The 25,889-nt window shown below is 37.4% G+C and overlaps 2 protein-coding genes across 2 annotated transcripts in view; one reads left to right on the top strand and one right to left on the bottom strand.

The window, feature by feature from the left end:
• Positions 1–127: 127 nt before the first annotated feature.
• Positions 128–25,327, bottom strand: LOC311282807 (uncharacterized protein; the record flags this gene model as incomplete). The annotated part of the gene is made up of 14 exons (XM_084396814.1): positions 128–289; positions 917–985; positions 2,766–2,841; positions 3,015–3,099; positions 3,270–3,336; positions 3,401–3,462; positions 5,361–5,485; positions 5,768–5,855; positions 6,893–7,057; positions 9,859–10,042; positions 10,154–10,289; positions 12,074–12,083; positions 24,952–25,136; positions 25,322–25,327. 14 exons carry the CDS (start codon positions 25,325–25,327, stop codon positions 174–176), a joined length of 1,374 nt encoding a protein of 457 aa, XP_084252940.1. The 3' UTR covers positions 128–173.
• Positions 14,454–25,889, top strand: part of smpd3 (sphingomyelin phosphodiesterase 3) — a 41,402-nt gene continuing 29,966 nt past the window's right edge. The window contains exon 1 of the mRNA XM_084396290.1: positions 14,454–14,577. The gene's annotated coding sequence lies outside the window, so the exon portion shown is untranslated. The remainder of the gene's footprint in view (positions 14,578–25,889) is intronic.

Raw genomic sequence — 25,889 nt, 5'->3', positions numbered from 1 at the left:
CAAAGAGGTACTAAACTTAAAATGAATACAATGCAACTTATATCACCTTCAGGCATGCCTAAAAATCTGATGAAATCAATGCATAATGAATAAACATGAACATATTTTAAGTTTATAATAATAATAGGCTATACATTGTCCTTCACATATTTTTAATGTAGAAAGTAGCAGTTTCACTGAAAGCCTCCAGCTCCCTCTGGTGTTTGTATGAAAGCTTCTTCGGACTGTGCTCTTTCTTGCTCTTGTGTTCCTGGTTTTGAATCCTCCTGTTCAGTCTGTTTATGACCATCTGGAAATTAGACAATCCAGTATGTCATTCCTTACAACTCAACTTTAGCTAAGAGACGAAAAGCATTTACAAAGCATTTTATTGGATGAGCCAAGTTCGAATCAGTTGTAAAATAGCTAATGGCTGACACTTGTCATATACTCCACTTCATGTCATGCTTAAAATGTCTTATTTCTTAACTAAATTACTACTTGGTTTGACTGAAGCGAATTCACACTCGCTGAGGACTCATTACTCGTGCCTCTCTTTGCTTCCTTTTTATAGACACCATCGATTTTATGGGTTTTTCTTCACGCCTCACTGTTGAACCAGAAGAGCTTTATGACTCATTATAACTCAGCATACTCTTCTATGAGTCACAGACTAAAAGTCAGACGGCTCTTATAATTGGATGTGCGAGCAAATGTCAGTCTGAAGTTGTTATTGGTCAGGTGCTTAAAAAGGATATCATGGTTGCTTAGTCAATATGACAGGCAGGGATCTTGTGGCTAACCATTATATCAGCACATGAGCATTTTAGAAGCAACTGTTCAAATCGGCTGAAATTTGAGGGTATCATAGTTCATATGTGTTGATTGCAGCTAAGTAATTGTGAATGACCACTGCTAGATAAAAAAACACACACACCTGAGTCTGAGTCATTGCTGTCCAACAGTTTTTGTGCACTCTTCAGTTCGTACATCAAGAACCTGTTTTCTATTGAAAATGTACACAAGAATTTTTATTTTATTAATTCATTATTTTGAACCATGTATCTTAGACGATAAAGACATGGCAGGTGAATGAAGCAATGAATGGGTAGGCCTAGTATCTAAGAAAAATATTTTTCAGGAAATCCCTGAGAAGTTACTTTTTTATCTTGATAATGTTTTCTTCTTCTTTATATCAGTTTAATCTTTTAATTTTTATCATCCAATATTTTGCACTTTATCAGTATTGGCTGATATTGGATTTTCAATTGTGTATCCTCTTTTTCAAATTCAGATTACATTTGCACTCATCTAACACTCAAAATTAATTTTATAATATAAATGTCCCTACACTGTAAACAACTGTATGATCAATAAATCATGACAACTTATGTTTTTACATTACCTTATCAAAATAAGCCATTTTTCAAGTTACACAACATTCAACTAATCTTTTTTAAGTCAGTTTAATGTAATTTAAGTTTAAATGACTTGTAGAGCTAAGTTGTTTGTACTTAAATTTAAGGCAGCAGCTTGTTTTTACAGTGTAAACTATTCTTAACACCCTCATATTAAATTGGGAGATAAAACAAAAACAATAAAAACTAAATTATCAACAAGATATATTATTATACAGCAATTATGTAAATAAATATAAGACCCAGTGCTAATTTATTAAAATCATCTCATCAATAGCTGAAAGAACACATATATAATAAGTTAATAATAATGAATAATTAAACTAAATACAAATCAAATAAAACTAAAGAAAATTTAGTACAAATACAATACAACAATAAAGATAAAGAGTAGAAAAGAGAAATAAAATAATAAGAGAATAAAGAGAATAAAAAGAATACTATAAAAGAAACAAAATAAGCATTAAGATCAGAAAAAGGTATAGAAAGATCTATAGAAGATATATGAAAAGATTTTTTTTTTTAATACAATTAGGGTGAAAAACTGATTAATATTAGAAAAGCGTAATAGGGAAATGGAATGGATAATGTTAGGGAAATAGATGAAAAATAAGGGTTTAAAAAATAAGGGTTAAGAAAGAGTTAAGAGTATTTCCTGCCCAATTTTTAATAATATTAAATTACCAAAATGCTCTTGAGACTTGACTTGTGCCTAATATATCATAAAAACAATATGTTACAGGCGAAATATGAAAGACAACATTTCGTTGACTAGTTTTGGATAGATTATAGTTTTTACTGTAAAATAGACTACTGCCACATCAAATAAGCCACATCAGATTCTTGATACTATACACGTCCTATCATAATAAAAGGCAAAAAAATATATTCTTTAAACTGATGCAAGTTAAGCTCCATCCACACACAAAAATAACATCAGCATTTTTTAAGCCATTACATCAACACCTCTCATAATGGGAGTGGGGGAACGGATGCCGACAGCTGTTTTTTTTGCCGTCGGATTCTGTTCCCCCCATATTTGTGACACTCTGAGGTTCTAATATTTAGCAAATTGCAGCATATTACTAGCCTCAATAACCTAGTGGTCAGAGCCCTGACCTTTTTTTTAATAGCTTTGGGCGACCCGAGTTTAGGTTCATCAAACTTTCTTGATACTATACGGATTCTGTTCCCCCCATATTTCTGACACATTGAGGTTCTAGGCTAATATTTATCAAATTGATGCTGTTTAAGCTCCATCCACACACAGAATAGAATAAGCATATTTTAACCTTCATCATTTTGCTTAGTGTAAAGGGAAGGCAAATACTGGGGTAAAATGAATTTGCAACTGTACTACAAACATACCTAAATCATGCCTCTTTCGTTTTTCGTGCTCTAGCTTGCAGTTGAGACGTTCCACTTCCTCACGTTGTAGACCTAGCTGAAAAACCACTCAACATGGAAGTGTACGTACACACACACACACACACACACACAGATACAGATACATGAGGAACTTGACATAGAAACACAGAGTCTGTCTGTGATTATAATGAATTGACATCTGTCAGTAAGTAAGAGGACCACCAAATATCGTATGAAATGTAATATCACCTGTTCGCGTAAGGTCTTGACCTCTTTGAGTAGCCTGGTGACACACACCATCTGTTGCTGATATGCACAACGAGCCTGTGACCTTCTAAGAAACAGAGACACCACTAATCTTGCAATCAGATGGTTGCAATCAGATCAAATTTTAGGTTATTATTAGTGGTGCTTGCTAAGATTATTGCTCATATTTAGGGTTAGAACAAACCTAGCAAGCGCATAGCAACCACTCAGAACAAAATTTAGTGAAGATTAACTCACGCCACATTCATGTCCATCTCCAAATCTTGTAAACTCAGGGAGAAAACAGGATTTCTCATCTCTAGGTCTAAAGAGAAATGTGTTGAATGAAAACATGAAGTTATAAGTGTGTGTTCATGTGTGCACCTCACCTGTAGTAAAGGGTGGCAGGTAGCTCATAAGAATACTGTTGGTCCAGTCATCGTTCAGCTCACTGTGTAGTATACCAAAACAAAACTTTCAGAAGTTATGGAGTGTCATTAAATCAAAGTTTTTTTATGTGATTGCTTAATAAACACAGCTGAATTATGTTTGATTGTAGTATCAGTGTTATTTCAGTATTGTTTACACACTATTATGGTTTTTATTGAGACTTTATTTTTTATATTTTCAGGAATCGTTTTAATTTTTGTTTTAGGAATTTTGTTATTTTTTATTAGTTTATATATATATATATATAGCTTTAATTTATTTTGATTCAACATTTTGTAATTTTAGTATTTAAACTTAGAAAAAAAAGTTAGAAAAGAATTGTTGTGCAACTTAATAAGTTAATGTTGTATAATGCATGATTAAATGTTTTTAAATACCTAATAAATATTTTGAATACCTAATTGTTTTTTATAAAAAGGAACTAAATGCATTAACTACAGCAATATTTTGAGATTTATTGCAATTAAATATTTTACTAGATTGACAGCCCTAATTATTAATAAAAATTAATTAATTAATTAATACATTTATAAGTCATACACCACCTGGCGTAAGATGGCACTGGTGGGACGTTTGCCCATATATATTTAGAACAATAATATCTTAGTAAAAACCTAAAGTAATATTGACAAACTATATATCATTTGAAAGCTTACAATCTCTAGTTTTCATATTTGGTGGCTGTTTTTTAAAATAAATTACAGAGGAGTAGTAATTTATCAATTTGCAACAAGAATATTTCATATTCATTAGGCGTGTTTAGGCCTTTATTTTGAAATAGAAATAAACATGAAAAATCATGAAAGATTGGTAGAAACCTCAATTTGTTTTCATGCCAAGAGTTCAAAAGATTAAATGTTATGAGAAAAAAAGGTCTGAAAATGTTTAGAATATAAAGAAAAATATTATGGATTCTCGATTTGTGATGCGGCACGTAGCGGCAGCGAGCTATAATGCACATATGTGCTCTTTTTATGTTTATTAGAGGTTGAAATGAAATAAAATACTGCCAAAACACCCATACTATTTCTGAATAGGATGTATACTTCATAAATTGTATGAAATTATGGAAATAAATGGTTCAGATCACTCAAAACATATATGAAAATGGAGACGCCCTTATATGGTCAGTAAGGAAGCTGGCTGTCCATCCAGTGAAAAAGTTTGGTACTGCGCCCAAATAAAATCTTACTGAAAGCTCATTTTTTGAGATATCAACCTAAAATTTGGAACACAACTTGTTTAGATTTTTGGCTTTAATTTTCTAGCAGTTTTAGAGTAAAATATATTTTGTAATATATATATTTTATATAAAATATTAATAATTATATTTTTACATTCTATATTTTCATAAACTCAAACTTATATAACTTTTTTTCTGTTTCACTTTCATAATTTATTTCACTTCTACAATAATCTGACAAATGTCTTCTTAAAAACAAGACCAACCATATGTCTATATTCCAAAGCATTCTTGAACTACAACCATTTAAGTTTGTATAGTGATTTTTTTGTCTATGCGAAAAAAGGGGGGGTGACAGTTAAAGGGTTAAACAATAATAAAATAATCAGCAACTTCTGCCTCATATCCGCCACTATGTCAATAGCGACATATTGCCCAGTTTTAAGCTTATTCTGTCCAAGAACGACCCACTTAGATGGACCACCTGTTCAACATCTTCAAATGCCTTTTTTTGAAATGGCATTTAGAGCTTGTAAATATGATTGCCATTTTGAGAAAGTCATGTGTGTGTGCAAAATGAATTAGAAGGGTGGTCTGTGAGGGTGCTGTCTGAGGCAATATGATTTTTGTACCTAGACATTTATTGTGTGTTTATTAATCTGTATATTAATCTGTGTGATAGCACAACATGCAGTGTGGGATGGCATTATCATTACTTGAATTTGTCATTAAGGAGAAGGTCGTCTGTGAGCTCATGACGTTTGAAGAAATCAATTGCACCCTTGCCAACGTGAGCAACAAGTGCATCATATTGTCCTACTATAGACTGAGTCTTCAGAAGCTGAAACAAAGTCCATAAAACAAACAAAAGAATTATAACGGTCAAATTGAAGTTTAGAGAGAGCAAGTAATTACAAAAAAACTAAATAGCAGTACTACATGCAAACAGCAGAGGGCAGTGTCTAAGCAAATTACAAACTTCTAGCGTTTATTAACTTGCACCCATAGTCATTTGTTAAGACACAGCAGCACTGATATACAGTGTTATTCACAACTATCAAAGCAGAACATGTACAAGAGGTTTGACTAGGTCCAAACAGAAGCAATTTGTGCATGTGTTTACCTCTATGATGTAGCTGCCAATCCCAAGGTGCCGGTAGTGTTTGCTAACAGCCAAAAGAGAAAGCTGAAGCACAGTGTCTCCTGTAGAACTACAATTTCACAGACAGAAACAGAAGACTCCAAATCAATATTCATTAGATTAGCATATTGCTTGATTTTCTGAGAAACATCCATTTTAACTGTAACAATGTGCCTCAACATTCTAGTTAGGGTGTGTGTATTGCAGACACTTGAGGTTAAACTAAACCACGGGCCATGTGGAAGCCATTGGCACAAATACAGAGTGCAGAAGAGGGAAAGGAGCGAGAGAGGAAGCCATAGTCTCTCATTGACTGGTAATAACACCCCACAGTCAGCAAGGCAGGGCAGGTTTCTCCACTCTTCAGCCCCTCTGGACTGGAAATAGACTCAGGGTGGAGCCACACCATTCAGTGGGATCTCATAATGACAAGGCTTCATTTTCAGTTTTTGATGATATAAATAAAGTCTTTTTTTTTTTTATCCTGGATGGTATCCACTCATAAAGAGCTGAAATGCTGACTGAGGCTATACGGAAGGACAGTCAGGAGCTTGTTCTTGCAGCTGAACAGTGTTTGATTTAGACTAGTGGTTTTTAGGTGGAAGAGGATTTTGCACAGAAGGTGTTTTATAACCTTTTAATGCAGACAAAATAGAAAGTTTTGTAAATCAATCAACTGTAATAAAAAGTATGTGAATGGGAGTAGGGTTTAAGGGGTTGTCATACATTTTAAACATGCAGAATTATGCATGTCATCACACCTGAGTGTTAAATTGGGAACATATATATATATTCCATTATGAAGCAAATTTTTGCATGTGTATAAGGTTTAGTGTGAACATCCCTTGTAGAATGCAAGAAACAAGAGTTTTAGCTGAACTTTGTGTAATATCCATATTTCGTCTGCAAAACTTCCCCTTTATTGCAAAAAATGACTAGAAAATGCAATTGACAAAGCTTAACTGCATTGCCAGATGATGTTATAAGATAATAACAGAAGAAAAGCATCTTGCTTTAAACCATTAGTGTTTTATTTCACAAAATAGTATTATATGCTCTTTCACTGATGTTTGATTGAATTAGGAACTGTGGTTGTACTTTGCTTACAGTAGCTTGATTCCATAGCAGGCAGCAGCCACGATCAGAGATTCAACTCCTACGGCGGATGGTGGGATCTTTCCGTCTTTTCCTTGCACTGCTCTTCTTTCTTTCCTTTCCCTCGCTCCGTCCACAAACTCCTGTAGGCCTTCACAGAATCGCTCCCAAGACCATCTACAGGGAAACAGAGAACAGGCTCATACAAACTAAAAATGTTCTGGATTTTTTTAACACAACAGTAGATAGAAGACTTGAAACTATGAGAAGAGACTGATGAAATTTTGTACAAAACCAACTTTTCTTCACCATCAACCATATTCTGTCACGCTATGCACTAACATTGTCCCAGTAAGAGAACATAATAGGATACAATTGTCATTGAAACTGTATAACACAGTTGCGTTGGCATAGAAACTAACCGGCATACATGCATGGTGGCATTTGTCATTGTTATTGACCATAATAATGTCATGATGTTAAAAGTAGAGAAATGTCATAAATAAATAACATTCACTCCAGTTCACTCCTTTCCAAATCTACACCTGTAAGAGGAGGGATAGAGCTGATAAGGAACACTTGGCAAACTGTTTGCCAGAGAGGATCTGGGGAAAAGCCGTTGTAATTCCATTATCTTCAGCAGAATCATGTCATATTCTCTCTCGTTAAATTCTCAATCAGAATGATTTCTCACACAACACTATAATATGGCTTCAGAAGACTTGGTGTTTTTTAGTCTGTTTTGGAGTTTGACAGCACAAATCACCATCAACTTTTGTTGTACACTCATTATTGGCATTTGTGGTTCCATGAAGAAACTTTAACAGCCATGGAACATTTTCTTTCATTTTCACAAAAGGTTCTTAATAGTGAAAAAAAGGTGCTTCAGATTATTAAAATGTTCTTCACACTAAGAAAATAATAGTTACTAATAGTTACATCGAATGCCCATTTTCCACAAGTTGGCATGATAGGGTCTTCATGTAAAGTTTGTAACATACTTTGGTTAAAATTCCTCAATGGTTGTAGCCTGGGTTTCCCCATGCTGCCTTGCGCGCAGTGCGATTTTATTCACGCTGCTAGGCAGCCTGGATTCCATGGACCAGATTTTCGCCTCAGCGAGGGGACCAATCACAGAACGGGGAGGGAGCAGCAAGACGATGACGACGTCTATGCGTCACACCGAAGCAGTTTGTTTATATCTATGGATCCAACATGGCAGCAGACGCGAAGTTACCTTTCGATGCAGCCTTAGATAGTGTTCTAAGTAGTTTAGTCGCTGAACGCCATCGTGTACACATAAATCTCTGACCCATCGTCTTCTTCCTCGTCGAATTTCTGTCGCTCTACATACGTCATCTGGTATAATTGAAACGATTGGCTATGAGCTATGTACAGGCGCATTTGATAGACATTCGTAGCGCCCAATAAACGGCTCTGGGCATTCGTAAACCACGCCTCAAATACGAGAAAATGAACATGTGGTTCCCAGACCACGTCTCAATGAGACGAGGTCTGACGTTAGCCAGGCTACAATGGTTGTGTAAAACAACACCCTTTTTACCTCCTTAAAAACAGCTCTGTTCACAGCGACCCGTTTCGGTGCATGTCTCTTTAAATGATAATGAGCAACTGCCCACCCCTCTCTTCCGTGGGGTGTGTCGACACGTAAAGTGCTGCCTTGGCTCCATAGACAGTATATAAACTGGACACAGCGACCCCATTGGATTCAACACATTTCTCTTTAGGCACTAACTTCCTGATGGTCGAGCGTACTGCGCAGACTCAAACTGAGCTTGACGACGTAGATGTGACGTGAGCAACCCGTCTGTCTTCTAGTAGCTGTGCCAAGATCAATCTGAATCATTCCCTTCCGAAACTTGCAGAGACGGAGAGTGTGAGTAGGAGCTGTCCATGAGCTAGGAGCAGGAGTAACTTTTGCTAAGTATTCTGATTCATTATTTTGTCATTTTGCCTCCATGTCCCCCCGATTGCCCGCGAGCTTCTCCTCCTGTCCATACGGTAATTCTCTACTGTGCGACAGAGAGTCGCGTGGTTATGACGCAATCGTTAGCTTATTTTTACAAAAACTGCTTCTACGGGGCCATAACATAAGCTACAAGGTAATGGAGCCTTTTATACATTTTCGTGTTTCTTTAGAAATAAATAATGGACAAATGGAGTCTTTAAACGCCTCAGATGTAAAGTTATTCGCTGTCAAAGTGACGCCAAAATGAATGGGAGTCAATGGGATGCTAACTGCAGGTGATGGTCTGATAGCCAATGGCGGCGCCCGGGGAAGCTTCAACATAATATGAAACGCTGCCCCCCTGCTTGGCTCACAGTATACATATGGCTGAGGGTGGAAATATGTTAATACGGGACAGTCCGTCAGTGGTCGTGGGCGGACCATGAGCAAAGGTTAAAATTAAAAAGGAGTTAAAAAATAATTGGATTTTTTTCATTGTATGGTGAATTTTACATCCGATGACCCCTTTAAGAACTGTTTACTGAAAGGTTCTTTGGTCTTCAATGGCTTTGCTGCTAAAACCTCTTTTTGGAACCTTCATTTTTAAGAATTTATGTAAAAGAGCAGCTCGAACATTGTGTGTTTCACAGAATAAAGAAAGGGGTTTGAAGCAATATGAGGGTGAGTAAATGCTGACAGTTTTCATTTTTGAAAACGGATTCAAAATTCACAAAATGTGCAGGCCAAAAAAGGTCAATCGTCCATTGTCAATAGTATAGCAATGTATGAAGCACTGCTCACACATAAGTCACTTTCAAATCAAGCCGTTTTCTGTTGGTCAATGCTGGGAAACCAGTTGCGAAATCTGTTTGGGGAAATCCATCAACCTCACACGAAATACCTAATCGTGTGGATTCCTATTCAAATGATTGGATTTCGCCCTTGAATATTTGCAGAACATCGGCAAATGTGACCGCACCTTTAGCATTAATTTTTAGGAAAGTTCAACCTGTCACTTGTCTTCACTTCTAACGTCTCCTCTGAGGTTTCCTCTGAACTCTCTTCAGAGTCGCTGTATAGCTCAGCGAACAGCTTGTGTTTGGATTCAGCTCTGTCTGTTGTTTTACAGGGTACTGGGCTCAAATGTGTCCCCTTGTTTCTGGAAGCCCTGCCCCTATAGTCCTCTAAAACATCTGCAAAGAGAAATCAGCATAAATTAGCTTAAGGCCAACACTCATCCTATACAGAATTATGCTCACTAACATAATTTACGCTCTACTGCCCAAACAAGGTGAATTACATACCAACATGGTCCCGTGATAAAATAATAGTACGTATCCCTGGGTAGTGCACTGTTTCGAGGACGTCTCTGGAGCCGACATCAGGCAAGGATGCGTCCAACAGAGCCACCACAGCCCGAAGAACATCATCGTTCCTTATCTGCAACATCAAGAGAGTCTCTGAGCACACATGCTCGCACAAACATATGCATGTATATGTCAACACAGCACAAAAACATCAAAACATTTGCCTCAGGTTATGTTAAAAAGAGCAGTGGACTCAAGATGCCAGCAATTGAGTGCAAAAGAACGACTGCAGCATGACGCCCACCCCCCACACCAGTGTTTGCAAAGCTCTAGCTGTGCAGCAGTGGGGAAAAATACATTCAATTAAGACTGGGAGTTCCTGGACAATACGATGGGAGGCTGAAACGTGACCTATATTCCTGATCGCGCTGGCTTTATAATTTCATATTTTGTGGAGTAAGAGCTATAAAAGCCCAGATAATATTTCAAAAACAAGGAGGGAGTTAATATGTGAAAGGAAGTGGAATACAGCACTCAATAATCAATAAACATCAATAAAGGGAAAGCAAGCAAGATCATAAAAGAGGCTAAGTGGGATTGAAATGAATTAGTGGGTGGGTGGGTGTAAGTGTATGGGTGTGTATGAGGCAATTTTTCATATTTATGTTGTACCAAATCCAAGTGAGCTGCCTACATAGGAAACATTTTAAGGCACTCTTGACGCAAAGACTCTTCCAAAAAAAAAAAAAAATATATATATATATATATGCAACTTAATTATGTTGCCTACTAAGATGCCTTCTTTTGGCCAAATTCTATTTTACATATCCTTTATGGAGAAGGCAGTCCCAGAGAGTATTGCAACAATTGACACATTTTTTAAAAAGTTTTAACAAAATTTAAGCAAGTAAAAGTAAGTAATGTTTTTCATTTTATTTCAGGACAGTCCCTTAGAAAGCAGCAGCCTATCTAGGAAGTACGCAGCAAGGCAGCTAACTAGGTTTTAGAAAAAAGCTTTAGGATACACTACGTTTACACAACAACCATGTACAAAAAACTTTGTGCGCATTTAGGCCATTCATTTTTATGACGCAACCGGTTTGGGGTCCTGAAAATGCAAACTTGCGAAAAACGGAATTCAAAGAGCAAGTTTTTTGAAAACTATACTGTTATCGTCTCTGTGTAAACTACATGCGTATTATGTATTCAGTCTATAGGCGTGAATTGTTTCTTTACAAAATGACATCACAAACTACTGGCCTGGCATTCATAATACATAGTTTTTAGTCGTTTTTTCAGATCCGTGTGAGCAGCAATCATTTTGACAACACTCGTTTGTACGCATAAAACGCAAAGAAAGTTTTCTGTTTTTAGTTGAATATGCTGGTGTAGTAAGCATTTTTTGTGATCACTCTTTAGCCTTTTAAGATGTGGTATCTTTTAATGATTTTTAGAGATGAACCAAAGCACAGAGAAACCTTTCCAAATCCACAATATCACTCGAGACCCCACCAACAAAAAGATATGAGAGCAAGAGAAAACACTGCAAATGATGATATTTGCATTGTCTGGTGGGATGCTTGTAGCAATATTTCCCATCTCAGTCAACATTATGTTTATTGATTCATCTTCTACAGTTGGGTATTTAACTACTACTACCCACCCAGTAGTATATATTTATAAATGACAACCTTTGTGGGAAAAACAATTTTGGAATTCTAGTGTGATATCTATCTAGTTCTTTAGTAAGAATGTTAATCTAAAATAAGAGAGAAGGGTATGCCAACCATAGGCAGAATTGCAGGAGCATCTCTGGTTTGGAAGAGTCCGCAGAAGTTGATTATGATGGGATGAGCGCTTAAATCATCATTGAAACAAACATTGTGGAGACGGACCACACATCCCTCCATCACTCACCGTTGACCAGCTAAAAAGAGAGGAGACAGCTTTATAAACATTCATGAAACTTTATAACACTTTGCCCTGCTATAAGGGAGACTGGGGCTTGTTGTCACAGGTTGAAACATATTCTGAGGACAACAGAATTTAATAAATGTCCATCTTCTGTACAGTAATTTTGTTACATACTTTTAGCCAAAACAATATCTTTAAATATTAGGCCTACTATGTTACTCTTTACGTGTGTGTTTTTTTAGGAACAGTTTTTGTTTTGTTAATAATTTTGTTCATGGTTGACTGTTTACTTTTTAATTTAAAATAAACTATAAAACCTTTAAAAACAGATGTGTTGTGGAAGATATGCTTTTTTTAATTATTTTTTTTTAGACTATTTCATATTTTAAACAAATTAACTACAGGCCTACTTGTACTTATATCTTCAGTAAACAGAAGGTTCCCATTTTTGTGACAACTTATCCCTATTTTGGCCAGATATTGAGGCATGATGTTGTCACAAAACGAACTGAAATTATATTCGATAACGTTTTGTATTCAAGACGTCGAAAACAAAACAATGGGAACCGTTAACGTTAACTGGAGTGTGTAACAACTAAGTTAACCCATAAACCCATTTGTTTATTCATGTTTAAACACAAATGGTCGTGTGTAAAACCTATTTACATGTAAATCTGTAAATGTATTATCAAGCTAAATACCTCTAATGTCTGCTTCAGAAACGTTGATATTGTAGCCACCTTCCTTCGCAAACTTGGCTGCGTTGTGCTTGTGCCGTTAAGAGCCTGGACAGCGAGTGTAACTATAGCAACGGTGGAGCTGGAAATCAATCGCAGTGTCTCATGGGATTTGGGGTCCCCAAATTACGAACACACGATGACCACGTATGACGGTTTCTTTCCCACTTGGTGGTTCTTAAATGGATAGTTCACACAAAATGAAAAATGTGGCATAATTTACACAGCAACAAAGCCAGAATGACTTTCTTTATTACGTTGAACACAAAAGGGGTGTGTGTTAGGCATAACGACAGCCTTAGACACCACTTACACTGTATTAAAACAAAAAACAGTGGACACTTATTTTTTGTGTGTTCCACCGAGAAAGTAGAGGCGTTACGTTTCGTTTGTTCTTAAAAAAACAAATCTTTTAAGTGAACGAATCATATCAACCGACTCAGATCAGACTCTACTTTTTGAAGTGCTTGACTGATTTCCTGCCTTCATATGGAAGGCTGAGTGGCTGTTTGAGTCTGAACGAACTGAGGAAACTCGGGCTGCATCTGAAATCGCATACTTCCCTATTATATATAATAGGCTAGTAGGCAAAAAACAATTGGCTATGTCACAAAATAAGTATATGACCTACTTCTTCCAGCAAGATTCAGAAGTGTGCATTATGCATTCGATGGACATTTAGGCCACTGAGGATGATTTGTGAATTTAAAAAATAAATTTGTGAAGTAATTAATTATTCAAAATAAGTAGCCTAGCTACCTACTCAAGAAGCCAATGCGATTTCGGACGCAGCCTCGTTCTTGAACTAAATGAACAAACACATCTTGTTCTTGAAAGAAATAAGCGAACTGTGATATAGCTAAGTTACGTCATAGTAATGAACTAAATAAATGAGACAGTCGTCTTAAATTTTAATAACGAGTATTAATAAACTTCGGTCAACTCCGAGAACGGTCAATCCTAACCCCATTGGGTGGGTCAGGCCATATAGGTAAACTGGCCTAGGCTACGTGCTACACCAAAATAGGCTACATGTTTTTGACATTGATTTTCATTTTCAAATATAATTTTTTTTTCTACTGGTAACAGCAACGCAAAAGTTATGGTGATTGTGGTTGTAGGCCTACTAGAAATTCTATTTTCAAGGCCCGTTCACATCAAGAACCGAAGAACGACAAGTTGACAACTATGAAGATTAAGAATCAGGTGAATTACATCAGCAAATTTATTACAAATGATGAAACAAATGAAATACGGAGCATTCAAGCTTTCATCTTTTGCTGCCTGTCATCTTTATAGTTGCCATTCTTCCGTTCTTGATGTGAACGGGCCTTGGAAGTGGAATTTCTAGTAAAAAACACAATGACCATAACGTAGAAAAAACTTTTGCATTTGAAAATGAAAATCATTATGTCAAAAACATGTAGTTGCCCCCTAATGCTATTCCAAATTCAGTCTCTAAACAAATCTTTACAGTGAACTGATTCAAAAGATTCGAATCACGTGGATGAATCGAAATCCCAACCGCTAGTGTCTGTTGGGTGGGGTCTCCGGCTCAGCGGATTGAAAGGCGTGGCGTCGGTTGGTTTCGCGGGGAGTGACGTCAGTGGAGCTGTTCAAAGCGCGCTGGTGCTGGAAAGAAACTCAGCGTCGTCGTCAGCAGTTGCAACGCGGGGCGGAGAGGCGGAACACGGCGAGGGAAATCAGATATCTGGAAACTCGCAAGGAAATAGCGCAAAAGGAGGCACTCACCTGTTAGACTACTGAATTGTGAGTATTGAAAATATCCCATTCGACTGGTTTAAAAGGAAAAGTTACGGAGAGAGCTGAAACGGGAAGAAGGGTTTGCCTGCGAGTGTATCAGCAGCATCACCTAACACGCTTCTTTGTGCGCCTGGAAGGGGGTTTGCTCTATTTAAATGTTAGACTGTTTATTGATTAATTGTTTCACAGAAATGCACTGCCTCTGGCTTTAAAGCTTTGATTACGTAGCACTATTGGAGGCGAGAGATTTGAATAATATTTGCATGTGCACAAGGCTGTGCTAGACTTGTATGGTTGATCACTTATCCAGAGAGCTTCCTTCTGACAAATGCAGTTCCCACCGTCAGCCATCAGTTTGAGGCAAGGCATGCATTTTGAGTCAGGTATGTCTTACAGCATCTATTCTGACCGAAATGTGTAGGAATATGTCAGTGTTTACTGTTTCTTAATTAAAAAATGAAAGGTGCATTTTCAGTTACAGCATTATGAAATTATTTTGCATCTCATATGCATACTTTCAGATTTGACTGCATAGAATTCAGAATTGTAGTGTGATGGAGTGATTTAGTGTGCAATTTAAGCCACAGATCAAGGTGTGGCAACTGTAGCGTTTGTGTTTATTTAACCCTATTTGTCTAGTTGTTCTCCATACAACCAGGTGGATGCTATACAGGCTAAAAAGGGTACATTATTCTCTGTGACAAGGGACTGGTAGTTGTAGTATTAAACAACATGCTCTCTAAAAAAAAGTTGTTGTGGTCCTTTGAGCTTCTGACCGAGCTTCTACTTGCACACACCGTAATGACCAAAAATACATGATAATGTTACCAAAGTCAGTTATTTTTCCCATGCAAATGCAATAAAAATGTTACAAAAATCACCCAAAAGCATCCTAAAAGTGGTCCATGTGACTTGGACTCTATATTGCAAGTCTTCTGAGTCATTTAGCTTTTTGTAAGATTAAAAAGGAACAACATTTGAGTGAATAAATATTTAAAATGTTCATTTTTGGGCGAACTGTCCCTTTAAGCTGCGCATCTCACTAATAGACTGATTACTTCCCCACCTGCGTGATGTTAAGCATCATTATTGGAAGATAGCTTTGGCTTAGCCATTAAACCTCCCCTGTTCCCAGATTTATAGGTCCATCTTTCCTCTGGTCTTTAGAGAGCCTCTCAAGACAGGCATTAGTCCAAGTCACGACAGTGGGCGAGGGAAATGTGGTCACTGTATTGAAGTAAGTGATGACGCAGTGCTAATCCGACACAGTGGGTCATTTGCTCACTGGATTTGCTGAAGTTTCTTCATTAAAGCACATTATTTGAATGTGAGTCAAGCACAGGACATCAGACAACACCGGTTCATGTCAAATACTCCGGTCAGTGTGCCAAAACGGCCATCAGGAAGCGTTCACGTGGGGTTCTCGGGCAGATAGCCATACCTTCAGTAATTACGCCGAAACCGTTAGAGGAACAGCTGAGAGCTTGTGTCATCCTAATATGTTTCTTAAGAGCTGAAAAGCATGATACGTTTAATGCCTGAGCAGGATGTGCTTCAGTGAAAGCCACACAATAAATAGATACTCTCAAAGAATGACATAATGTAATTCTTGTAAGTTCAGTTCTCTTCTTGTTTGATTTTGTTTCAGTGTCTCTCAGGACAAATTATTGCAAACTCTCCTTTTTTCATTATTCTGTTTAGCAACTATTCATTTTTATTCTCATGTAAACCAAATGTGGATGATTCTTCAGTTAGTGACGCTTCTGAATACTTTGGAAAAAAGATACATTTATCACATCCCGGTCAAGCTTCAAGTGTGATTTGTCGATTTAAATGGTAATAACTTTTTTACGTTTTTGGAGCGAGTTGGATACAATATTGTTATAGATATGCCTTCAATTTGCTAATGCAGTCAGTTAACTTTGAATGTTATCCTAAAAATGAAAAGAAATGGAATGGGTTTTAATTAAAATGTGTAAAAAACTGAATTGTTTTCCATTCTTGACGTGATGCTAATGACAGCAATATTGGGGCAAGGGAATTTTTTTTTTATAAAAAAACCACACCAAAAAAATTCGACAAAAAGAAAAATCACAACTTGCCGGCTTTAATGGGGTAAAGAACCAAAAGCATTGCGAATGACGTAATCGAATGAAACACGATGGAGTAATATAAATCTATTGATTTCAAGATATTGATAATATACATAGGCCTATAGAAACAATATATTTCATGTTTATTGCAAAAAATGCATACATATTCAAATATTTGAGTTTGAGAGCATTTGGAGACTGCAGAATCATGGGTAATGTAGTTTTTTAGCTGGAATTATATGGTTCAATATGATTTTAAAAATAAGTTGAAATAATGCAGGCTGACAGCTTCAGCAAAAGCATTTCTGTCATGACAACTCTCGGAGAGTTTGGCATGGTAAAGGATATGACAATGTTCATATGTTTGGTCTTGGCGTAATAGATCTGCTACACTGCTGCTGCTGCAGAGCAAATACAGGACTTAAATTCCTAAAAACATCTTAGGGAACAGAGAAGTTCCTCTATTTGAATAATCCTCCATGTATAGATGATCTCCATCTGTTTTTCTATTACTTTCTTATTTTGTGTTTTATCATGATCATGAATGTAAAGCGTGACTACTGTCGCTCTGGCATTTCTGGAGTCGTTTTGATTCAGCGATACAGGCTGGATTTGCTCAGATCTCGTGTCAGATGGCTTGTGTTCGAGAACAACTAGTCGCTGAATTTGCCAAAGTTTGCATGGATCATGCTGTATAATCTTTTAATTGCATTTAAGAGTTTTGTTTGAGACCATTTGTGCTACTTTGTATGAAGGAGAACCAGGTTTGTTACTGTTGTGGCATAGTCAATTTTAGTTTTATTTCTAAATATCAATTAAAAAAAGAATACTGTAATTGGCTTTTTTACATGTCAGTGCACTGCACATCCTATGCAATGTTTTGTTTAGTTTTTTGCAAACTGGGCTGTATTATTAATATAATACAGTAGGGTTTTAAGTGCAGAATAATAGTTATTTTCCTCAGTCTCAACTGTAAATTCCATGGTGTCAGTAAAGTATCTACATGCATCTTCATGTTTCTTAACCAAAAACTGATTTATTCGACAACAGAAGCAAAAAGACATGGTAGGAAAATCATGTGCTTCCACACTGGTCACAAAGGAAGTTATGCCCCCTAATGGCTTAAATACTACATCCTCCAAACGTCACCATCCTGTTCTCTTAAAGAGACACCATGTTAAATACCAAACACATTGTCCAGAAACATTACACTGAAAACAAAAATTATAAAATAAACATAGAACAAATATACTATTATTAAACATAAAACATGCTCAGATACGAATAACATAATGGCCTGTGCTGTAAATGGGAATACGGAATACATCAACAACAATCCCGTGTAGCAGCAGGGTGGATTGTGATAGTGATGTGGCAGTCTATTTTTAGGACAGGTCTTTAGTTTTGCTACAGGTCAACAGACGTCACACTAGGGGAGTGCTGGGCCAGAAATAGGGCAGGTATAGCACAAGGTTGCATGTGTGTATGTGTGTGTGAATCTGTGAGTTTTGTGCATAGCTTGTTCAGCCTCATTCAAACACTCTGTGCTGAATTTCAAGGATGCTTTTGAGTGCTGAATGACACGGCAGGCACAGTGAATCCATTCTGTGTGAGGTTTGCTCGTGTTTTCTCATGCTGTGAGGGACTAAAGCAATGTTTGCACATGGAAATTTAGTGGCCAAATATATATATATAAAAAAAAAACATGCTTAAACTCCTACATTGAGATTTTAAAGGGATAGTTCATCCAGAAATTTAAATTGTTGTCATTTACTCACCCTCATGTTGCTCTAAATCTGTATGACTTTCTTTCCCAGAAAAGAAGATATTTAGACTGTGCTGGTTTCCCTTTTACATGCCATTGTGGGTTTCAAACTTCACATAGGATGCAAACACATCATAAAAGTACCATAAACGTAGTCTGTATGACTCTTGCTCGACTTTCCAAAACATTCTGAAGCCATACGATAGCTCCGTGTGAGGAAAACAGACCGATAATCAAGAAGCAGTGTCCGAATCACTCATTTGAATCAATCACAAAACCAGGTGAATTGATTCATTCACAAAATTATTAAATTCTTATTATAAGAATTAAGATCATTTTTTGTTGTTGTTTCATAAACATCCTAAATTATATATAGTTATATATATGGTCTGTACAATTCATCTTTGATGATCCAAAACATCCTGATGCCATATAATAGTGCTATGCGGTAAACACACACAAAATTCAAGCCGATAATCAATCTGCAATGTCTTATTCAACTATTTGGTCATTTGAGTCAGTTGATTTGATTCACAAAACCAGTTTGATTCATTCATTAACAAATCATCAAATGCGAATTATCAAGTTTCGAGTATCGCATTTTTGGGGGACGATGACCCTAGTGGCTGATGCTGATGCCTATTCATGCATTTCTGTTTCATAAACGTCATAAAAGTATATAAGCATGGTTCGTATGACTTTAGCCACACTATATCGCTGTGCAAGTAACACACCAAATTCTTTTTCTTTTGATTCACAAAACCAGTTCAACTGATTCACTCACAAATTTCACTGATTCAGTTCTTGAGATTAACTCACTCTATGCTGTACATTGACAATAATCAGATCGATTGCTCAATCGGACTGAAAAGCCTTCATCGATCAATCCTGTTGAGCTCAGTTCAAATCTTATTTTGATCTGATTGAAATGGGTGGTGTAGATCTTACATAATCACTTTAAAGGGAAGATTTTAGCCATGTAAACCTTTCAATCTGAATACTTCCTTAACTGGAATAAAAAAATACCTTGTGTACATGCACAGTGCCGTGATACAGCTTACATTTTACAAATGTGCATATATCTATTTAAATCTTATGGTCACTGGAGGAGACTGAATATTTGCTATGATATTTTACAGTGCTTTTGCAAACTTTTTGAATCCTCAGTGTCCATTCACTGTAACTGCATGTAAAAGTGCATGAATTCTCCCTTTGTGTTGTACAGTAGAAAGTCACACAGTGAGTAAATGATGGAAGAATTTAATTCCTATGTGAACTATCCCTTTAAATCTGTCTAAAGAACAATATTTACCTTACCATTCCTGAGCCAGGCTTCTCTCCTGTGTGTATGTGTGTGCTGGCTGATGTTGGCAGTGCTCTGTGAACAGACTGCATTAACATGAAGAGATTAGATGTCCTCCGCTGGTACACAGGGAAATATGAATGCAACGAGAGAGAAGGATTTGGGTTTTGTTCAGTTAATCTGCCAGAGCAGCACAATACGATTGTGTGTGTGTCCTTGTAGGTCATTTATAGAACATCGGTGTGCTCAGCTCTGGTTTAACACTACCTAGCCATCCATCCATTAATGGATTGACAGGCATTTGGTGAAGTGATATGTTATTTTGATATAGGATCGCTTTAGCTGTGTGATAATGATAATCGTAATAATTGTGGGAAGCACGTGTATAGATGGAGATAACTGTGTTTGACATGGTTGGAGCTGGAGTGTGTGATTAGGACCCATGCTTTGCGTTTGCTCTTTCTAACTCTGGCTCCGTCCCTATTTTAGGGCTGTGGTTATGGGAGAATCTCCAGTTAAGAGTCTCAGCCCGGCTGAGAGACGCTGGTTGTGGGTGTATTCGCTTAAGGCCATGGCTGTTGGTAGATTACAGAGGGCGCTTTAGTTGGGAACCACCCTGATGCACCCTGCTTTTTCCGTCGGGGCCCTGTCGGCACAGGGATATGAGGTCTGTCATTACCTGCAGGATATGAGCTGACCTCGAAACAGATGAGAGGCTTTTCTGGTGAAGAGATGTGCATGTGTGCAGGTTGGGGTTGGAAATGTGTGCTAGTGTCGAAGTCATTTGATCATTTCTGGGGGGTCAGCTTTTGTTTGTAAATGGCTTTTGTTAATGGCTGATGGTGATACATATTCATTCAAACTTCATTCACAAGTGTCTGATTTGTAATATCACCTTTATGGTTATTTAGTTATTTTTCGACATTATGTTATAAACATTTTACAATGTAGGATTTTAACATCACTTAACTGTGAAGCAAATGTTTTATTTAGATAGTTCACCAAAAAATTTAAATTCTGTCATCATTTACTCACCCTCAAGTTGTATGGAAGTCAATGGGGCCCATCAACTGTTTGGTGTTATGTTTGAGCTTAAATATAAATATGTATAAATATATACATTAAATAAAAATTGACATGCTTGGGAGCGTTTGAAAGCAGGCGTATATCAGCGGATCCCTAATATATCCGCTGATATACGCCTGCTTTCAAGTAAGCGCTTGGTGAAGACAACATGTTTTTGAAGCGTTGATCATTACATATATGTTGAGCGGGTGAACACAATGGCCAATCAGAGGAGTTTAAGAATCCGTTCAACAACGCTCAAAATGCTAGAGGGTAATGCAGGTATCGTCACATTTTTTAAACTTCGGCACCAAGTCGGTACTTTTTGACAACACTACACTTTTGTTTGTAAATATATCAGATTACATAATTAAAATAAGTTGCAGACAAAAATTCACATTGATTTTAAATAGGAGGGCTGTTTTTCTTTCAAATAAAAGACTTTGGTTTGACATTTTGTACTCTAATGTGATGATTAATGCGTTTTTTGTGGCCACTTTTTTGGCCACTGTATGTGTATGGCAAAGGCAAGTTAAAGGCAAGTGTGTGTGTCTCTGTGTAATTAAGCTTGATGGTCCCCTGCTATTATAAACAAGTAGCAACTCTACACATCAGAGACGTATGGATGTTAATGTGGGCTGCTGCGGTGCCAGGCAGCAGGAAAGGGTGTCGTAGGTGCTTATAGGCTTTGACAGAACTTGTTATGATCAGCAAGAGAACACAAGACACCCTCTCTCTCTCTTTTTCTGCCACTTATGACCTACCGTTCACATCTGTTTCCTTTGCCTGAGAGGTGGTGTTTGGTTTTTAGGGCGGTTTCCCTGGCAACTCAGTTCTCGTATGCTTGAGCTCGCTCTGACAATGCCGTCCCCCTTCCCACCCCTCCCGTCCTCTGCTGGAGCTCTGGGCCGTGCCTGTCTCGTTCTGTTCATCTGTTCTGGCTGTGATGTAATAAGACATGAAGGATCAGGTGCTCTCATGTAGACACATCAACTCTGACTGTCTCAAACACATGATGGACTCACTGAGACACTGAGGAACCACAAAGTAGTTATAGGACAATATTTCAGCCCAGGCAGATTAGACTCAGGCTATTCTTAGATTATTGTCTTGTCCGATTAACAGCCTGGTGTCTGTTGTGAAATTTACCAGCAGTCTCGTCTATGGATAGTTATTTATTTAGGGTGTTAAATTAAATTCAGATATTTTGTGTACATCCTATTCACTGTTTAAATTGTATCAAATATAGCGAAATTATTTCTGCTCCTCAGATATCATTATTGGTATTCCATGTTTTATATTTTATTTCATTATTGTTATTTATGTACCATGGCAATACTATCATGTTTTTATATGTAATATGGCAGAAGCATTGTATAAATACCACAGTACATTAATTAATGTGAATATTAATATTATTAATATTGTAAAATATGATAACATCATTATACTATGATACTACCACTGTACCACTGTAGTGCAGGATGTTTAACCTGACCATTTACCTGAATATAAAAGTAATGATGCATATTGGTGCTCTGATATTGGTGCCAATATTAGACTTATTTATTTATTTATTTTTAATCTTTCTTTTTTTTCATTTTAATTATTGGTCTGATTTGGCTGGCATTGCATAAGCCAAAAATTGGCATTTTTATGCCAGGTTACAAAAGTGCTGTATTTTCTCTATCTTTGTCTATTGTTTTGATGTATTATGTTAAGCATATAACATTTCAGAATTGAGATTTAACAGGGTTTTTTTTTTTAACAGACCAAACAAAAGAGATACATAATTGTTATCAAACAGGTTTTCAGTCATAAGATTAATTGTCTATTGTTATCAGTGAGAAATCAGAATACCATTTCTGTGTTATAGCTTCTCATTTTGTGGAAAAAATATTGAAAGAATAAAGTAAGCAAATGACTCATTTGCATCAGAGATGAGGAACATTTGGATGCCATGCTTGATTGTGGCTTGTTTTCCCTTACTATGCATGTCTGGATGATATGTTGACTGTACTCTAGTTTCAATCTGTCTTCAAAATGCCTTTGACCACATTAAATATACTGGCAAAACAGAGAGAAAAACATAGACACATGTCAGTGGTTGTCAAGCCAATCAATTGAATTCACAACACAGATCTCTATTTGTTCCTAGAGAGAGTATGGCCTTGAACTTGTGATGCGTTATGTTGTATTTGTGTGTGTGTGTGTCTATGTGTGTGTGTGTGTGTGTTTGTACACAAGTGTTTCATTTGCTTACATGTGTGCTTTCGAAGGCAGGTCAGGGTTTATTGATTTGCAAGTTGTCTTTGTATTCAGCCACAAGTCTAAAAGCAATTTGTATTTGTGTGGATCACTTAGGGTCACGCATACAGATGGAAAAAGCGAACGAGACTGAGAGAGAGATGTAAGATGGGGGACGGGGGAGGGTAGAGGAGGAGAAACAGGTTAAATGACCACAGAGAAAATATCATAGAGGAATTGTTCCTCCAGTAAACACAGTATGATACATTTAGTGGAAAGTGTGTGCTTGTGTGTGTAGCAGAGTATTGATCCAGCATGATCTAGATTTGAGAGTATATTTAGAGCAAACACCCTGTAGAGATGGGGGGGGTGGGGGGTGGGGGGGGCATATGGGCCACTGCCCAAGAGCATGATGGGTAATACTGAATCATCATCATAATCCTCTGCCGTCATTCCACAAACCGAAGGATCTGTGCACAGGAGCTTTAATTCATTCAAAGACAAACACACAAGTACATTAGGCTCGGCATGAGACCACTAGAAAAAAATGCTTGACTTTCTTTTTTTTTATTTGATATTTGGTCGTGTATTTATATTAATTGAATATATTAAAATATTTTTGTATTTTTTAATTAACAATTTGAGTGAAAGTAGATTTTTTATTTTTTATTATTGTTTTATTAAATAAAAATTTTATTTTAAATGTAAATATTAAAATGATTAGGCATTTTAATTAGTTTTGCAAATTAATTTTAATTAGTTTTTCTAAACCTGATGGTCCATGTTATCCAGCATGATTGTAATATGTTTAAGAGCAGCTGCTCTGTGGTTTTGACCTTTTGTACAAAGGACTTAACATAGTCAAAGTCACAAATCTGCTTACATTTTGATTTGTGACCTAGAAATAGTGTATAATCTTAAATATTTCTTGTTCATTTTAGATCATAAACTTTCATTTTGGTCAGAATTCTCTCATTTTGTTTATTTTGAGGATTTGTAAATAAAAACACCATATTTTCAATGTGGTTTCAGAGTGTTGTACCCCACTGTACAGTATATTCATACACAAATCACAAGAAATGAACAGTGAGAAAAAATATAGCACAGCCATATCTAATAGCACCTTGGCTCTCCTCTGCCATCCTACGCACTTCTTCACTCAAACACTCTCTGTCTGTCTTGCCCCTGGATGCCACTCAATCTCACAAGCGCCCACACAGTAAAAGCACTCATCACCTTGTGTAACCAGGTGTCAGGGAGTCTGGGTGAGTAATGGTCGCTTCCCGCAGAATGGAAATCGTGGCACAATCAGACTTGAGTTAACTGCTGCTCTTTGGAGAACCATTAATCGCAATGATCATTTCCAGTTCCCTGCATTAAACTGCTTTAAAATTCAGGGATAGTTGAGGGTTAAACTAATGAAAGGGGTAATAGGACCAGTCTTGCCTCAACAGAAGTTGCTCTTTTAAGATAACAATTGCATGAATTCATTTTATTTTTTATCTTGTTTTAATTTTTATAATTACTACTATGCATGTGTGCAAACACGCCAAGAACTTGGCTTTAAATAACCTTAGAATGTGCGCTCATGAGAGACTATAAATTGACGTGAAACAGGTACGCCTTCTGATTTCTTTGTCTTCAGGGACCGCATTGTGTGTGTGTGTGTGGTTCCTCTCTGTCAGTGTGCAGAATTTTCTGAGAGCGAAAAACAGAAAATGTAAACTTTCCTGTGTTTCCCAATCAGGAGATGCATGCCTCCGTGTTCACAGTCCATCCCTGATTACGATACGCATGATTTCTGCTTTGAGTGCTTGGGGGAAAAGCATGCTGCCCTTGTGTTCACGCATGGCGACTGCGAGCACTTGTGAGCTGTTCTCTATTAAAGTGCTTCATGCTCATCTCACCTATTTTCATGGGCAAGGCCCCACGCTAAAATCGTGGGGCTCGTGAGTTGATCTGGCTGAGGAGCAAGAGACGAGTCCTTCCCTTTCACTGGTTCTCTCTCCAGATCAGGATGTACTCGCGCCCGCTTCTGAAGCGTGGCCCGGCACTTCTTTGGACCGGATGGAGGACACTGTATCTCTTGTTTCTGGCGAGATGTGTTTCGAGCACAAGAGGAGTTACTCAAGGTGGTGACTCATGCAGTGGCCAAGGTTACAACTGGACTGGCCACAGGAACAAGAGACCCCCAAGCATTCAAAGTTAGACAATAGATTTCTGTCCAGTGACAAAACGGAGTGACCTGAGCGATGGTCTCTCTGCTTCTTCAAAGACCTCCATGACGAGTTAACTTGTTCATGGGGGAAACCATAGCAAGTCTTTGTGCCTTCTTAATTTATCCGACTATCGTGGGTGCAAGGGCACGTGGTTATACAATGATGGCTCAGGTTGAAGAGAAGCTCACGGGCTATCTCTCCCCTGGGAGCTTATCGTCATTGAAAAAGCCTACGCTTCCCACCAAGTCATGCAGAACAACATCTACGCTGGTGGGGAAAGTGTTTTAATCAGCGGGCTGCTAAAAACCTGCTAAAAGATCTGAGTATGTGCGGGACCATTGATGAGGAGGCCTTCTTAGAACTCCAAAGGGTCACAGATCTGTCTCTCCGGGCATCTAAGCAGACGGCCCATGGAATTGACCGGTCTATGTCGGGTTTGGTCTCCATGGAGAGGCGTCTGTGGCTGAACCTCACGGGCATCAAAGACAGGGACAGAGTGTTCCAGCTTGATGCCACTCTCTCACCTTCTGGACTGTTTGACGACTCAGCAGGTTCCGGTAGGGGAAGAGGCATGAGAAGACCTTTGTGAAATTTCTGTCGGGTCACCCAGCCCAAACTTGGTCCGG

The sequence above is a fragment of the Rutilus rutilus genome, assembly GCF_951802725.1.
Source record: "Rutilus rutilus genome assembly, chromosome: 23".
NCBI classification, from domain to species: Eukaryota; Metazoa; Chordata; class Actinopteri; order Cypriniformes; family Leuciscidae; genus Rutilus; species Rutilus rutilus.
This window is presented reverse-complemented; position numbering and strand designations above follow the sequence as displayed.